This window comes from Triticum dicoccoides, chromosome 5B (assembly GCF_002162155.2).
Source record: "Triticum dicoccoides isolate Atlit2015 ecotype Zavitan chromosome 5B, WEW_v2.0, whole genome shotgun sequence".
Taxonomy (NCBI): Eukaryota; Viridiplantae; Streptophyta; class Magnoliopsida; order Poales; family Poaceae; genus Triticum; species Triticum dicoccoides.
The window spans coordinates 511,636,737-511,652,940 of NC_041389.1; the positions used below are offsets into that span (position 1 = coordinate 511,636,737).

The 16,204-nt window shown below is 50.9% G+C and overlaps 1 protein-coding gene across 1 annotated transcript; it reads left to right on the top strand.

Moving 5' to 3' along the window:
- Positions 1-1,220: 1,220 nt before the first annotated feature.
- Positions 1,221-6,234, top strand: LOC119311240 (GTPase-activating protein GYP5-like). The gene is made up of 5 exons (XM_037586878.1): positions 1,221-1,714; positions 3,199-3,334; positions 3,456-3,505; positions 4,190-4,243; positions 4,564-6,234. The coding sequence occupies exons 1-5, from the start codon at positions 1,440-1,442 to the stop codon at positions 5,804-5,806; spliced, it is 1,758 nt and encodes a 585-aa protein (XP_037442775.1). The 5' UTR covers positions 1,221-1,439; the 3' UTR covers positions 5,807-6,234.
- The last annotated feature ends 9,970 nt before the right edge of the window (positions 6,235-16,204 follow it).

Here is a 16,204-nt window from a genome sequence, read left to right on the forward strand (position 1 = left end):
GAGACCAGGGAGGCCAATAAGCAACATGAGTGGATGCCGTGATGGCAGATGACAGACGGGGGATTTGGGGAAGAAGTAAGACACGTCGACATGTAGGCCCCACCTTGAGGAGAATTTATGTAGCCCAATTTTTAGCAATTTTGTGTCTGTATGCGGAGGGGGGAAGCCTTCATATATTTTGGTGATCGTACTCTTGGCGATGAAAATATGCAGCATACATGCAAGCGAAGATATTCGAGCAATTTCAAGTGAAAATTCTATGCTCCTCGAGCAAGCGCTTTTTCATTTTTGTACTAGCAGCAGCAGCTGGGCTTAAATAAGAAATTCTATTACCAGCACAATATTTTTGGCTTGCCAGCGCCACCAACGTAGATGCATGCCCGAGGAGCTTGGCAGCTACCATCGCGCCAAGGGGGCACAGGAGTACTTTGTTATCATGGCATGTCAGCACGTATTAATTTTGGCACGTAGCAGTGTCATCCATGAACGAACGAACGGATGACGCGCGCGACCAGTTCAAACAGAGAGCGGATGATAGACGAGTCCACGCAACAACAACAGCACACATCTTCCGTTTCTCCCAAGAGAAAAATGCTTATTATGTCAACCGTTGACTTGACTGGCTACCTAAACACCAGATGGATCTTCCACGGGCTAAACGTGTCGGCCGACAGAGTCAAACTTCCATCGCATCCATCCCGCCCGCCCACGCCGTTTGGCAACTCCACCGCACACCACTATTGGCCTGTATACAACACAATAGAAATTCGAAGAAACTCTAGAACAAGCCGTGTGGATGGATATCCTCCCATTTCCCATCATCTACCAGATGTCGGACCCAAAGACTCAGCCTTGCGACCAGGAGTACATCAACAAACCGATTTTTTTTTCAAAATGAGAAGGTAGCCAGTGAATGAGGATAAACATGGGTACAATAACTGAGAAAAAAAAAGGCAAAGATCTTGGGAAGTTGACCTAGAGAGCCGAGGACGCCGGCCGGCCGTGGGACTCTTCAATGCTGGGCCGTTGAGTGTCCTGCGATGCGTGTCCTAGCGGCGGTAGGTCTGGCCATCGATGCCGCGTGTCTCGCTGGCCGGCGGGCCCCGCGTGGCAGCCCGGACCGGGCCCGTTGAAGCGCGCACGGCACCCCCACCCACTCCCCTCTCTCCGTGTGTGTGTGTGTGTGGCTTTATTGGCGTCACATGCCCCCCCTCCCTCCCTCTCCCCTACCACTTCTGTCCATTTGCCAAAAGCTTAGAGTTAAAGCACGGTGGGGGAAAAACCGGATTAACCTGTGGCAGGCTCCGCGGCGCCGGCGACGAGATCCTGGGGCGGCGGGGATGGCGCCGGGGAGGCGGGGGCGGAGGCCGTGCTGCTGCTGCTAGTGGGAAAGCGTGGAGGGTAGTAGGTGGGTGAGAGGGACCGACGGACCGACGGACATGAAGGCCCTGCGGCGATCCAGCACCTCGACCTCTCCGTCCTCCTCCTCCTCGCCCACGGCCGCCTCGTCCCCGCCCTCCTCCTCCTGGATCCACATCCGCTCGCTCCTCGTCGCGGCCGCCTCGTCCAACTCCTCCTCCTCCTCGGCGGCGGCGGCGGCGGCCGCCGCGGCCGCGGGGAGCTCCGTGCCCGCCTTGGCGTCTGCTTCGGCGGCGGCGGCCGCGGCCTCGTCTTCGTCCTCGCCCGCCGCCTCCTCCTCGCCGCGCTCGGATCGGTGGGTTCCCTCCCCTCCCCCCTCTGGATTGGCCAAAGCCAGCGAGTAAAAATGCCAACTTTTTAGCCTTTCCGTAGCTTCTGATCTGGTGCTATGCACTCCGGCATACCTCGCTGTAGTTGAATTGGTGGCCTGGAGGCCACTGAAATGCTCGAATTTGTTTTTTTGCGTTCTGTTTCGATCCAGTCGAGCTTTACATTGCAGCCTCGATTAGAGTAGATCGTGTGGTGATGGCTTGGCTAAGTCCTTCAACCACTTGTCATTTCTACGAATGAGTTAGCTCTATACTTTATTCCAAATATGCCTCTTTTGTGAGTTTTAAGTATGCGAGGTATGGTCCGGCCTAGTGATAATGTTAGTGGTCAAATTACAGACTCCTTGGTCGCCTTAAGGAATTAGTTCAGGTATCGATGCGCATTGGTGTTCGAATCGAGAGGTAGCTTGCTTGCTGCCAGCTTGAATTTTGGTGTTTGAATCGAGTGGTAGCTTGCTTGCTGCTAGCTTGAATTAATAGCTACTACTTCAGGTTGCTTTTGTTGATTCTTAATGTTAGATGTCATGGTATGTAGGACCTTGGGGGTGACCTTGCCCCCCAAGGAAAGCAAAATTTTATCCCAAAATTATACTGAATAAAACTTTAAAAATTAGTAATACTGAATATGTTATGCTTTTGTTTGGTTTGATTGATAGTGAAGCTTTCACACTGAACGGCTACCTATAAAGTTGAGCTAGTTCCTTCTGTGCAATTGTGCTAACGTGGAGTTACGGAACGTTGTCAATCATGAACCATCTAAGCTTGTGTGCCACAAACCAGTTCCCAAAACACATACATTTAGGTTTTACTTATTGTCCTGTTGCCTTTCAGCTTATTTGTTTTCACCAACGTAGTGATATAGTATAAAAAAACTACATATAAATGATCATACGTTCTCACTGAAGTAATTTCATCTATGCTGACCCGAAATTTTCTCTCAACCTGACTGCAGCCCCATTTCGAGCTTGAGCTTATATGTTAGAAATTAATGTAAGGTTTGGCTATATATGGTTGATTTGAAATATGGGTGAGCAGTATAAAACCTATTGATGCAGTTAACATTAACCTGTCCCAAAAGTTGCCCAATTTTAGTATAATAGTAATTTCGAAAACCGTAACTGCAGGGAACTTGTTCCATATGAAGCTGATTTGATAAACTAATCACCTCAGTTTTCTTAGCAGTAGCATCTTCTGTATGGCTAAGGATTTCTCATGCACACTGTTTTAAATTCAGTATGATGCATTTAAATAAGCATGAAATTATGATTGAACTAAGGACTTGAAGCATTCACTATTTAGGTGTCATATCTATCTGCCTATGAAGACGAAATATGCACGTCATGGCACTGTAGTATATACTAGCCAGCTAGTTGGTTTGCCGACTTTCCGTTTGTTGACCAACACCTCTGCTTATGCTCTTTGCTAAAAGCATATCAATTTCTTTTGTCAGGGGTGGAATTAAATCTCCATGGTCTCGAAGGAAAAGGAAAAGAGTACTTTCTCGTCAACAGTGGGATGGTCAATTTTCGGCCAACGGGAAACTTCGTGATGGGGGAAAGAAGGTCCTAAAGAAAGTTCGTAGCGGGGTAAGCATAGTTATCCATTTGCATTTATGTCATCCATGTGTAGTACCACTGAAACATTTTCTGCATCTTACAGCTCAATTCAGCCTACTGAAAGTTACATTTTTTTTTCCTATTGTACCAGGGTATTGAACCAGGCATTCGGGCTGAAGTTTGGCCCTTCCTACTAGGAGTGTGAGTTACTTGATCTCTTCTATTCTGAGTAGAATCTGTAAGATTCATATCTTTGACCAAATTTGAGATGTCAGCTACACCCAAATATACCCCAGAGCACCTTGTTGGTTGATGATGTAGTCAATTAAGCAAAAGACAATTGAGATGATCAGCAGATGTTTTAGGCAGTAAATAGGCGCATACAGCTGTAATAATACAGTAATAGGTTACCACCAAGTGCTATCCTGCAAAACACAATGTGCACACATGCGCATGAGCTTGGATAGTTGTCTTTTTGGGTGTGTCATGCATGCCTATGGTCGCTGCTGCTGTCATCAGCACACTTGTCTTCATCATTGGAAATTTGGAATGCTTGGCTTAATCTTTCGTTGGTACAACCTGGCTTATGAACTAGTCAACTAAAAATATAGGATGGGAAATGCGGTGCTAGTAAATCTCATACTAATGGATCTTGTAATAAGCAATGGGTGTGGTCTTATGGCCTTATCTTGTAAACATGGGTACCAATCTTGTAAACATGCTGTAAGTATCATATTACACGCTAAGTCATAACTTGACTTATCAGCATAGCATGGTGTCCTAAATTATGTTTAGATTGTGTTAAAATTTAGTTTGTATGCTCTTATTCAATATACTTTGCCACTTCAAATCCAGAGAGATTTACTTTGTCGATTTTGTATGCAGCTATGATTTAAATAGCTCTGAAGAGGAACGGAATACCATCAGGGCTAAAAAAAGGTACTGTTCTTAATCACTGAAGAGTATTCTTTGAAATATAAACTGGTCTTTGCTTTGTTGGTGTGGTTGAATGCATGGTTTAATTAATCATAAACATTTTCTTCAGTGCGCCATGACACCCTTTGTAAAGAACTGAAAATATGTGACACTGCATAGCCATAAACATTTTGCTCAGCACTATCCTATTTCCCCGATTAGTTGACACATGAATGGTGATGTGAATTTGTAACTGCCTAAAGCAAATGACTGAGTAAACCAATGATGTTCTACTGTTATCAATATCCTGCCTAGTTTTTGGACTGACATAGCTTTTGGTTCAGGAAAGAGTATGAAAAACTGAGGCGGCAGTGCCAGCACATTCTGAATGGGTACAGAGGAAGTGGGCTGAAGTCAATAAATGAAGTGAATAATGAGGAGTGTTCTGCTCAAGGAAGTGGTGCTGAAGGATCAGAATCACCTTGTTTTGAAGATGTCAATGTCGAGAAGGCGTCTAGGTCACTCGAGGAACCGAAGCCTGAACACAGCGAGGCCGAGCAACCGGAAATCACTATGTGTGATGATGTTATAGAATCTATGGAAGAAGACACAAGCGAGTTGATTGATGCATATCCATGCATAGCAGAGTCAGAATCTTCTGATTCCGAATCATCGGATGAAGATGACTCTGGAAGGATATCTGTGTGTGGCGAGGAGAGCTGCGATCCGGATCCTAAATTTGCCAGGAGTAGTTCGTTCAAGGCAGATATTTTTCGGTTTAGCAGAACCCCGGAGGACTTCGCGACATGGCAACGCATCATAAGGCTGGATGCTATCCGGGCAAATGCGGAATGGATTTCGTTCTCCCGTGACCAGGCTGAAGTCCCCAAGGAGAAAGCTCTACAGTCTGCAGCATCTGTTGGGTTGAAAGATTTTGATCATTTAGAGCCCCATATGATTTACCATGCTGCTCGGTTGGTCGGACTTCTTGAAGCATATGCGATCTACGATCCGGAGATTGGTTACTGCCAAGGTATGAGTGATCTCTTGTCACCGATAATCGCGGTGATGGAGGAAGACGACGCGGCGTTCTGGTGCTTCGTGGGTTTCATGAGGAAAGCCAGGCACAACTTCAGGCTGGACGAGGTTGGAATAAAGAGGCAGCTGAAGATCGTGTCGCAGATCATCAAGCGCAAGGACTCGCACCTGTACAGGCACCTGCAGAAGCTGCAGGCCGAGGACTGCTTCTTCGTGTACAGAATGGTGGTGGTGCTCTTCAGGAGGGAGCTCACCTTCGAGCAGACCGTGTGCCTGTGGGAGGTGATGTGGGCCGATCAGGCGGCCATCCGGGCCGGAATCGGGAGGACCACCTGGGGGAAGATAAGGCTGCATGCTCCGCCGACCGACGACCTGCTGCTCTACGCGATCGCGGCCTGCGTGCTGCAGAGGAGGAAGCTGATCATCGAGAAGTACAGCAGCATGGACGAGATACTGAGGGAGTGCAACAGCATGGCCGGGCAGCTGGACGTGTGGAGGCTGCTGGACGACGCACACGACCTGGTCGTTAACCTCCATGACAAGATCTGATCTGGTGCAGGTGCCCGCTCTCCCTCGCTCTCGCGGTGGCGGCAAAGGAGGCCTCGTCGGAACTTTTGAGGTATCTCTGCTGCTGCTGCTGCTCGTCGAAATGGTTCTGTTATCTTCTGTCAGGTTCCCGGCAGGCACACGAACGAACCCGCTCCTAGGTATAGAGGATGTTGTAACCTAGAGCCCTCGCATACGAGGCACTGAAATACGACTGCTATTCATTGTTTAACCTGTTATAGGCGAACCAACAGATTTTTTTTCACGGATGACGGTTTCATTCATCCACGCTGAAGGTATGATGAAGTAATAACCAGCGCAGAGGTGGCTTTGTGCGCAGTTTGTCCATGCAAGGGTCCAAAACGTTCTCTTCTGTGTAATGGTATGTATGTTGCACTTTGCACGCCTTGGTAGCAGCGGTACTTCCTGTATGCTGGAAAAGTAGTCGTTTATAATAGATCTGATCTTTTCGCAAAAAAAAACAAGAGTCCGAAGTGTCTCATTTTCTGGCCTTGAAGGTTGATTTTTTTGTCAGTTTATGGGTCCAACTTACTGTAAAACGGCTCTAAGTGTCAGACTTGCATGCATACTTGCCAGTTGCCACCTACTGCTTTTGAACACAGTACATATTCAAGCGCTTGTACATACGCGCATACACTCACCCTACCCCTTTGAATACTTTCGAGATTGAGCCGGCATTTCATCGATACCACCTATTGCTTGAGTGAACCGTTGATTTCAACTTTTTTCTGCGAGGAGATAATTTGCAACATCTTTTTCTTTTTCGGTGAGGAGATAGATTGCAACATCTGGGTAAAAAAGGTATTAGAGGTGTCGTAGAGAGGGCAGGCTCCATGAATTTAGTGCACCCGTGGCAAAATGTAAAATGGGGCCCATCAATTTTTAAGAATCATATGCCTAAGAAATTGATTATACAGTACTTATTATTCCAAAATCACCAATTTCTTTTTTATTCCAATGTAAATATACGGTACAGTGCATCAGGTATCAATGTGATTACTTTCTGTACAGGATTTCAGAAAACAAAGAGCATATGTATTTTTTCTTGAGAAAACTTCTGATCTATTCATCTTCAATCATGGCAGTACAACGAACACTAGACATAACAAAAATTACACCCAGATCCTTAGACAACCTAGCGACGACTACAAATACTGAAGTGAGCCGAAGGCACGCCGCTGTCATTGCCCCTCCCTCGCCTGAGCTGGGCAAAACTTGTTGTAGTAGACAGTCGGGAAGTCGTTGTGCTACGGACCCATAAGACCAACACGACAGAACATCAACCGCCGATGATGAAGAGTAACGTAGATCAGAAGGATCCAACCTAAAAACACATGAACGTAGACAAACTACGACCAGATCCGATCAAATCCACCAAGAACAGATTCGCCGGAGACACACCGCCACACGCCCACCAATGATGCTAGACACACCATTGGAACGGGGGCTAGGCGGGGAGAACCTTATTCCATCTTCAGGGAGCCGCCACCATCTCGTCTTCCCGAGTCGGGCACAGACCCTAACAAAACGCGAAGAAACAACTGAAAACAGAGCCCTCCCGCTGGCAAGGGCCGAGATCCACCGCGCCGCCATGTCCCTAAGGCCACCGGAGATGAGGCGGACCGCTGGCGGCGCCGACAGGAGGCAAGGGAACCCTAGACTTTTCTTGGGGAGGAGGCTATCCTTCTACTAGACAAAGGGTGAATTTTATTAGCTTAAAATGAAGCATCAAAAGAATACAAACATGATGAGCACATATCCGGATTCTGCATAGTTAGGATGCACACAACCAACACAAACACATACAAAAAAGGGCATGCAAATAGTGAAGTAATATAAGACCAAAGCTATGCATGAGCGAGAAAAAAATTAAAGAAATAAAAAAATGTAAAGTGATCAGATCCCTGATCGGCAAACTACATGAAAGACGATAACCACATGTCGTGGTATTTACGCGGTAAATGCCATGGGGTGGCTTATCTCGTGTGGTTAGGTGCCGATGAGCACTGACGATGTCCGGATGCGGGATTAGGCACGAGCACTGGTGGACACAGAGATGTACCCATGTTCAGGGCCCTCATATGAAGGTAAGACCCCTACTCCTGCAAGGATCACTACGATGAACACAAGGTGTACATGGTTGTTCCTAGAGCCGTATCAAAGGAGGAAAAAGAGGGCACTAGCTGTGCTCCCCTCTCGAGTGTGTGTGGTGGAATGAATGAGCCGACCCTCTCCCAAGGGGCTCCTGGGAGGCCTTATACTTGGCCTCTCAGATTACAAAATGTTTGAGAAAGAGGGGTGGGCCTCTGCTGCGAGTGTGTTGTCCTCCAATGGGGCCCGCTGGCTGCTGGGTCCCGCCGGTCGTGGAGCTCGCCGTGGCGTCACGAGGTGTGTGGCACGATGCCTATATAGTGCCGGGCCGCTCTGACGTAGGCCGTCATGGTCAACGGTACCGGCGCCACTATAGCCAAGCTCCCACGACATGGATGGTGTCTTGTCGTACGGTTGGATTTGACAAACGCTGACCCTGCCGGCTGCTGGCTGTGGCCAGCCGGTCGGGCAGGATGCCACGTCCAGTCGACCCTAAGCGGGAAGAGTCGGCCGAGGGGCCAGCCGGCTTGAAGGAGTTGAGCCGTCCTTGAGCCTACCCGAGGGTCTTGAGTAGAGGGCCTCCACAGGTTTCCCCCAAAGACAGGTCGTAGACGGTGATCGTAGGTCTTGACGAAGACGAGCCCGACTAGCGAGGGTATCCAAGCCGGAGACCGGCCAGACTCCAAGAACGCTGGCTGCATGCGGCCAGCCAGGCCAACGCTCAGTTGGTGCCGAAGTTGAAACACTGATAGGCCTGTTGATTCGTACTCCATCGCGGGCCCGCCGCGTGCCACGTGCAACTCAGAGAGGGGTTGAGGCCTGCCGGACCACGCGCGACGAGGCGTCGCCGCTATCCCAGCCCGCAAGTAGGATTAGCTGTGGCCCAGCCTGTTGCGCTTCCGTGGAGCAATAAATGTGGCCGTGTATTTCGGGGTAGTGGGGATCGTGGGCACAAATGATCCCACTACCCCCACATTTCCTTGGGCTTGGTCTTTAAATGGAGGGGGAGGGGGAGCGTCCGAGGCACTCCGCGCCTAGCCAAAGCTCACCCTGCCCCTTTGCTTCGGCTTCCTTGCGCGCCTAAGAGCTTCCGCCGCAGCGCCGCTCGTCCTTGCCCCGGGTCCACCACGCGGGCCCCCACTGGGGAACCTCAATGGATTTCTTCGCATCACCGCCACCGCATCCATGCCCCCGCCGAACTTGGAGATGGACGGGCGAAAGGGCTCGTGGGAGGGCTCGACCACCATGGAGGACATCCCGCGCGTGCGCCGAGCGCGGAAGCTCCTGCCGGCAATGGAGGTGACCGTCCGCGCCGCCAAGGACGAGTTGGTGCCGGAGCCACAGGATGACGAATACATGGTGTTCACCACACACTTTGCCTGCGGCTTCAGCCTCCCCGCGAGTACGTTCTTCCGAAACTTTCTAACTTTCTTCGGTCTGCAGCTGCACCACCTCGGCACCAATGCCATATTGCAGCTGTCGAGTTTCATAGCCGTCTACGCGGGATACATCGACATCCTGTTGATGACTGATGAATAGGATGATGGCCCACGAGCGCATCGGGACAAACTTCGTCGTGACGTTCATCACGCGTTGGGTGCAGCCCCTCCAGCACCGGCCGCACAGGATCTGCGATATGAGCAGCCAGTGCGACCCCTACCGGACGTCGATCACCGAGCTAGAGCCGGCTGAGATCGCCCGCCGTGTCAAGTGCATCACCAGCGCCAGGATTTTGGTGGACGACCGGTTTTGGGGCATGGAGCCCCATTGTTGGAACTTCCCGGCGCCGGCGGTACGCTCCTACCTGACATCTTTTTTCTTTCTTCCTTCTATCCCACACCTCACGCCGTCTCCGACTGCAGATGTTCCCGTGCGAGCAGACAGATGACGGGCCGCACCCGTTGAATCTGATGCCAGAGCGCACAGAGTCTGATGTGGAGGCCAACAAGAAGAGCTAGAGTCGGTGAGTTCACGCCCTTCTGCTCCGTAAAAGATTGGTCCAATGACAGCTTGCGTGATTCCACCGATGCGGGCGATGCAGTGGCCCCACTTGAGGCGACCGGCTCTAGCTCTGATGCCAAGAAGCGGCCACAACCGAAGGGGGGCGACGACCCTCCGGTTGGGAGATAGGCGGCCGAGTCGCAGTCACAAGGGAAGTAGCTGGCGGAACCACGGCCGACTGGGAGGTAGGCGGCTGAGGCACGGCCGACTATGGGGCGACAGGCTAGAAAAAGGTCCGCACCACTACTACTTGTGAGCTGCATTGGGATTTTCCTCAAAGAGGAGGGGATATGCAGTATAGTAGAGATAAGTATTTCCCTCCGTGAGAACCGAGGTTTATTGAACCAATAGGATAATCATGCAAAGCTTCATGAACAACACCTGCACACACAAAAGAAAATACTTGCACCCAATGCCGGAAAGAGGGTTGTCAGTCCCCTTGAACTCGTTACTTGCAAGGATCAAATCTCGTACAGGTAGATGGATAAATTGCAAAACAAAATAAAATAAATAAAATTACATCAAAGGAACTTTGGTTTTTGTAATATGATTAAAGTAGATCCGGGGGCCATAGTTTTCACTATAGACTTCTCTCTGGAACGCATAGCATATGGTGGGTGAACAAATTACTGTTGTGCAACTGATAGAAAAGCGCATAGTTATGATGATATCCAAGGCAATGGTCATGTATATAGGCATCACGTCTGAGACAAGTAGACTGACTCCTTCCTGCATCTACTACTATTACTCCACCAATCAACCGCTATCCAACTTGCATATATGGTATTAAGTTCATGAAAAACGTAGTAATGCCTTAAGCAAGCCAATCAATTTGAATAAACTTTGTCGTTTTACCCTTAAAGGCAACAATACAAATACACATCTTTTCCCCTTGTGTCACTGGGATATAGAGCACCGCAAGATTGAACCCATCACAAAGCACCTATCCCACTAAAGATAAATCAATTTAGTTGGCCAAACCAAACGCATAGATCGAAGAGAAATACAAAGCTATAATAATCATGAATAATGAAGTTCAAAAAAGACTCAATTACTTCTCATGAATATTCATATCATAAACCCACAATTCATCATATCCCAACAAACACACCGCAAAAGAAGATTACATCAGATAGAACTCCAAGAACATCGAGGAGAACATGTTATTGAAGATCAAAGAGAGAGAAGAAGTCATCTAGCTACTAGCTATGGACGTGTAGGTCTGCGGTGAACTATTCACGCATCATTGAAAGTAAACAAGGATGATGTAGAAGCCCCCCGTGATCGATTCCCCTTTCAAAAAAGTACGGGAAAAGGCCTCCAGATGGGATCACGGAAGAAAACAAGCTTGCGGCGGTGGAAAAAATGTTTTGGGTGGCTCTTTGTTGGTTTGGGAACATTTCTGAATTTATAGAAGTGGAATTAGATCAAATAGAGTTGCGTGGGCCCCACAAGCTCAGGGAGCCCACCTACCCCCTCAGGGCACATCCCTCGAGCTTGTGGCTCTCTCATATCTCGTTTGGTCTCCTCTCGAAGCTTCTATGCCCCCCTTTGGTGCGGAGAAAATTAATCCAAAGATTTTATTTTCCGTTTGGACTTCGTTTGATATTGATTTTCTAAAAAGCCATAATAAGAAAAAAACAACTGACACTGGGCATTACGTTAATAGGTTAGTCCCAAAAAATGATATAAAATTGCATGTAAATGCATATAATACATCCATGATTGATAATATAATAGCATGGAACAATGAAAAATTATATATACGTTGGAGATGTATCAACCGCCGCCCACGTGCCTGGCAGCCGTCCGCTTGCTACGAAGCAGCCAACTGCACAACATCCAGGCGGCAAGCGCTAGATCCCCGTGAACACCGGGTAAGTATTTTCCCTGAAGTTAATTTGTCCTTTCTGCTTCGTCTCGCTTTCTCCTTGGTTTTTACTTGGCTCCCGCCCCGTAGGCCCCTGATCAAGTTATCCAAGACCACCGCGACGACCTTGCTCAGCGCGCATCCGGCCTTCAGGGGACCTCTCCGGGTGCGGCGGTGGAGGAGCTCGCAGCCCAACAGGCCACCCTAGCCCAGCAGGAGAAGGAGCGCGTCACAATGGTGGGGGAGGAGGCCAACACTAGGGCATGGGATGAAGCCGCGACAAAGGCAAGGGCGGTCGTCGTGGTGTCACCAGTCTGGGAGCGTCACACGAAGCAGACCCAGGATCCGGTGCAGCGGGCAGAGACGACATGCGCACAGAAGGGGCCGATGCCAGTGACGACGAGGCGGCCGACCAAGGGCGGCAGACACCCAAGGCACGATCGTCGGCCAAGAGACCATAGCCGACATGCCTTCGGCCACTGACTGGTAGGCCGCAACCAGTGGAGGTGGAAGGGCCAGTCGAGAAGCCGCCGTAGCCGGCGGGGCGGACAGTCACATCAGCCGGAGGCAGGGGTCACGCCCGAGAACCCTGATGCCATCATTGCCTCCGCAGTTGATGCCAACGCCCCTGGGGCCACCTTCGAGCTGAGGACAACTGCAAGCACCAATAAATTTGGCTCCGTGACCCAGCTACAACTGGAGTGGGCAAGCACAGGTGAAAGTTCTAGTGAGGTGGCCGTAGATGACCAGACTGCCATGGCCATGCATGCCATGACGCACACGTTGATCGCTGACCACCGCACTGGCTGGTGAACTTTGCCAAGGGCACATTGGCCAAGCTGCTTCGGGTGGAGTAGTTTGTCTAGGTCAACTTGCCCTTGTCGCATCCACTTTTGTTTCTTCAGAGTCATTTTTTTCTTTTTCGTAGGCTGTCTCGGTTGTTTTCCAGTGGGGATGTTCGGGCAGGTTGGGCAGCAGCCGGGCTGAACCTTCCCAAGCATGTTTTGATTTCCTTCTTCACGTTTCCCTATGCAAGCCATCAATGACAAGCGCACGTAGCTGTTCAACTGAGTCGTGACCCGGTTTAATGAGGGCAAGGCCCAGTACCTGGAGCTCAAGGACTGGTTCTGGGCCCAGGAGGAGGAACTGTGGCAGGCGAAAGGTATGCCTCTTCCCTTTGATTTTTTCTTGCCGACTTGGCTTTCTTCTAGTGGGGGCACGCCATCACACCCACTGGGTGTAGCCCCCGAGGTTTGGGCTGGATGTGTAGCAGCCGGATCGAACCTTCCTAGGCGTATTCTTTTTCTTCTGTTTTTCTTTCACCCCGTTGTTGATCATGGCGTTGGTTTAGTCTTGAAGCCGCCGCCAAAGACCCGGCTGAGGTCCAAGGCCTTTGAAGCTGTCTGGACGAGGTCGAGTGGCAGCTCGGCGAGCGCGAAACCTAGCGGGGCAGGCCGCTGAGGAACGCGATCGGATGCCGGAGCAGGTGCGCTGACTGACGAGCCGAGATGAGGAGCTCAACAAGGATCTCCAATGGCTGGCTGTGGATAAGGACAAGCTAGCGCCGACCACCAGGCCGAGCTCAAGCGACTCACCAAGGAGCACCACAATGAGGTGGAGGCAAAAAACCAATAGTTTGGCGAGGTCACCGAGTAGCTCAACTAGCCGACGACCGAGTACAACTGCTGAGCTCGTGTGTGGGCGGCAAAGGAACGGAGGATGCTGGCAGAGGTGCGGCAGATCAAAGACCTCCTTACCAGTAAGCCTCATCCTTGGGCCTTTGACTGGCTACCGGCTGTGGCCAATTTCTTGCTTCTTTTACGTCCGGCTGACGGTTGCCTCCACCCGGTGCCTTGGGAGTTAGCTTACTTGTTTCTTTTTTATTTCTTCCAGACGCCTTCCACGACACCAAAGGGGTGGCCGAGGCGGTCGGGCTACATCATGGGGAGGAGTAGAGGACACAAGGCATCAATGTCAGGGATCACGATGCCTAGACAGTGGGGGAGGTTGCCCTTGCCGCCGAGGCCCGGCTACCGCCGGTTGGCCAGAACCTGTGCCAGCTCCATGATGCGGGTCTGGAGCTGGTGCACAAACTTTGGCTGACTGGGGCCTCACACCGTACTGCCACCCAGCTGGCCATGTGACTGGAGGCGGCGCCCGCTCATGTCGCTGCATGGAGGGCCTCCGCACCCCGGGCCAGCGCGGAGCTGACACTGAGCTTCGTCCTCTCCTGGTACCCAGAGGTGAACTTGGACTAGATGGCCAGCCGGCGGGCTGGTCCGAAGGAGGAACTGGAGCCTCTCTGTGATGGCATTGACGCCTGTGCCAATGCCATCGCCTCCTACGCCGCTGTCGACGAGTTCATCAAGGAGCAGGCGGAGACAAGGGAGGAGATCCCGGAGGAGACCTTTGGCCTGACCCTCAATGAGAAGGAGGCCTGCGACGAGGAGACCATCTCGAGCTCCAGCGATGGGATAGAAGTCACGGCCTCGGCGGCTGCCGAGCCGAAAGCCCCCAAGGACGCTCGGCCGGGAGCCCCTGGGACTGTCCACCCGGAGACCGACTCCCTTGCCGCCTAGTAATTTTCTGTTTCAATTTTTTGCTTTGAACCATAGTGTCAGTTTGCAAGTCCACCCACTCGGGTGTAGATGGTTGTAATGAACCTTCGGCCATGGGCCTTTATCTTATGCAAGTTTCTTTTGCACATATGTGTTTCTTGCTGGCTACCAGCTTGCCTTTTCCCTTAGTCCCTTAGTTGTTTTTTCTTGTCCGCCCCCTTTCAGCTTTTGCTCCCGCAAGCCGGATAACCGGGTTGCAATCTGTAGCTGGAGAAAGGAGTAGGACACAAGGGTGGGAGCACAATACTTTAAACTTTAGGAGTCAGGTTCAAGCGAGCGAGCAATGGACCGGCTGGGCATCGGGCGGCGAGGCCGGCTGAAGTTCAGCTGGCGGGTGTATAGATGACCCAACACAGAACAACTGGTGAATGCGCAGATGGCCCAAGCCAATATTTTCCTTAGTCATTTTTCATGTGCGAGTGTCACCAGCCTTTTGCTCTTGCCAGTCAGACAGCCGGGCTACGATCTATAGTTGGGACAAAGAGTGGGACTTTGGCATTGTACACACGACTAAGCCGGCTCCACAAAAGGAGGGCACGGGCCAGCCGGGTAGCCCCTGAGTCGGACTTGCCAGACCCGAGCAGAAATGAAAATGCAGTAAAGCATGGAAAATTTCTCGACAAAGAGAGACAAAGGGTAGCCCCCAAGGGTCGCTCGAGGGTACATGTTTCTTTCATTAAAAAACCAAAAGGTCGCGATACATACATACACCATTTTAACAGTAAAACGAGCGGAGGAGCTCGACATTCCAGGGGTGTTCCATTTTGATGCCTGAGCTGTCATTCTTCTTCTTCCTTGCGTTGTACGTGTGGATGAGGTAGTACGCGTTGTTGCACAGAATCTTGCTGATGATGAAGGGGCCCCCGAAGAGGAGGACTCCCTGTGCTGGTCGGCTGTCCGTTGGATGAGCCAGAGCACCAAGTCGCCCTCTCGGAATGCAAGAGGGCGAATCTGCCAGCTGTGGTAGTGGTGCAGGCTCTGCTAGTAGATGGCTAACTGAGCCAGGGATAGCTTGCGTTCTTCCTTGAGCAAGTCACCAACGTCCTTGCACGCCTCCTTGGCTTTCGCCTCCGTGTATGGGGTAACCTATGGCAAGTCAAAATCAATGTCTGTCGGGATGACAGCCTCTGCCCCATACACAAGGAAGAAGGGGGTGAAGCCAGTAGAATGGTTCGGCGTGGTCCTGAGGCCCCAGAGCACAATGGCCAACTCCTTGATCGAGCAGCTAACCGAGAGCTCCAGTGGCTCGATAAGCTGTGGGTTGATGCCAGCTACGATCAAGCTGTTGGCCCTCTCCGCCTGGATGCTGGACTGCAGGTGGGCAACGGATGCCACATCCACTCGGATTCCTTGGCTAGCGCAGAAGTGAGCGATGGCGCCCTTGGCAAAGTTGGTGCCATTGTCGATGATGATTCTATGGGGAACACCATAGCAGATGGTGATGTCCTTGATGATTGTGACGGTTGTGGGGACACCCAACTTCTTGATCGGCTTGGCCTCGATCTACTTGGTGAAATTGTCAACGACGACCAATAGGTGTGTCATGTCGCCCCAAGCCGTCTTGAATGGTCCCAACATGTCAAGGCCCCATACGGTGAAGGGACAAGTGATGGGGATTGTCTTGAGGGTCGCAGCCGGTTGGTGACTCCGCGCTCTGAAGCGCTGGCAATTGTTGCATTTGCAGACCATTTGTTTGGCATCCTCCAGGGCCGTTGGCCAGGAGAAACCATGGAGGAAAGCCTTGGCCATGATGGCCCTCGAGGAAGCGTGGTGGACACACTCCCCCTGGTGGATATCTTC

Excerpts from the sequence above, each read along its gene's own strand:
- LOC119311240 (XM_037586878.1), top strand. The coding sequence starts at position 1,440 with ATGAAGGCCCTGCGGCGATCCAGCACCTCGACCTCTCCGTCCTCCTCC. Across the intron at positions 1,715-3,198 it reads TCCTCGCCGCGCTCGGATCG|GGGTGGAATTAAATCTCCAT; the intron begins GTGGGTTCCCTC and ends TTCTTTTGTCAG. Across the intron at positions 3,506-4,189 it reads TGGCCCTTCCTACTAGGAGT|CTATGATTTAAATAGCTCTG; the intron begins GTGAGTTACTTG and ends TTTTGTATGCAG.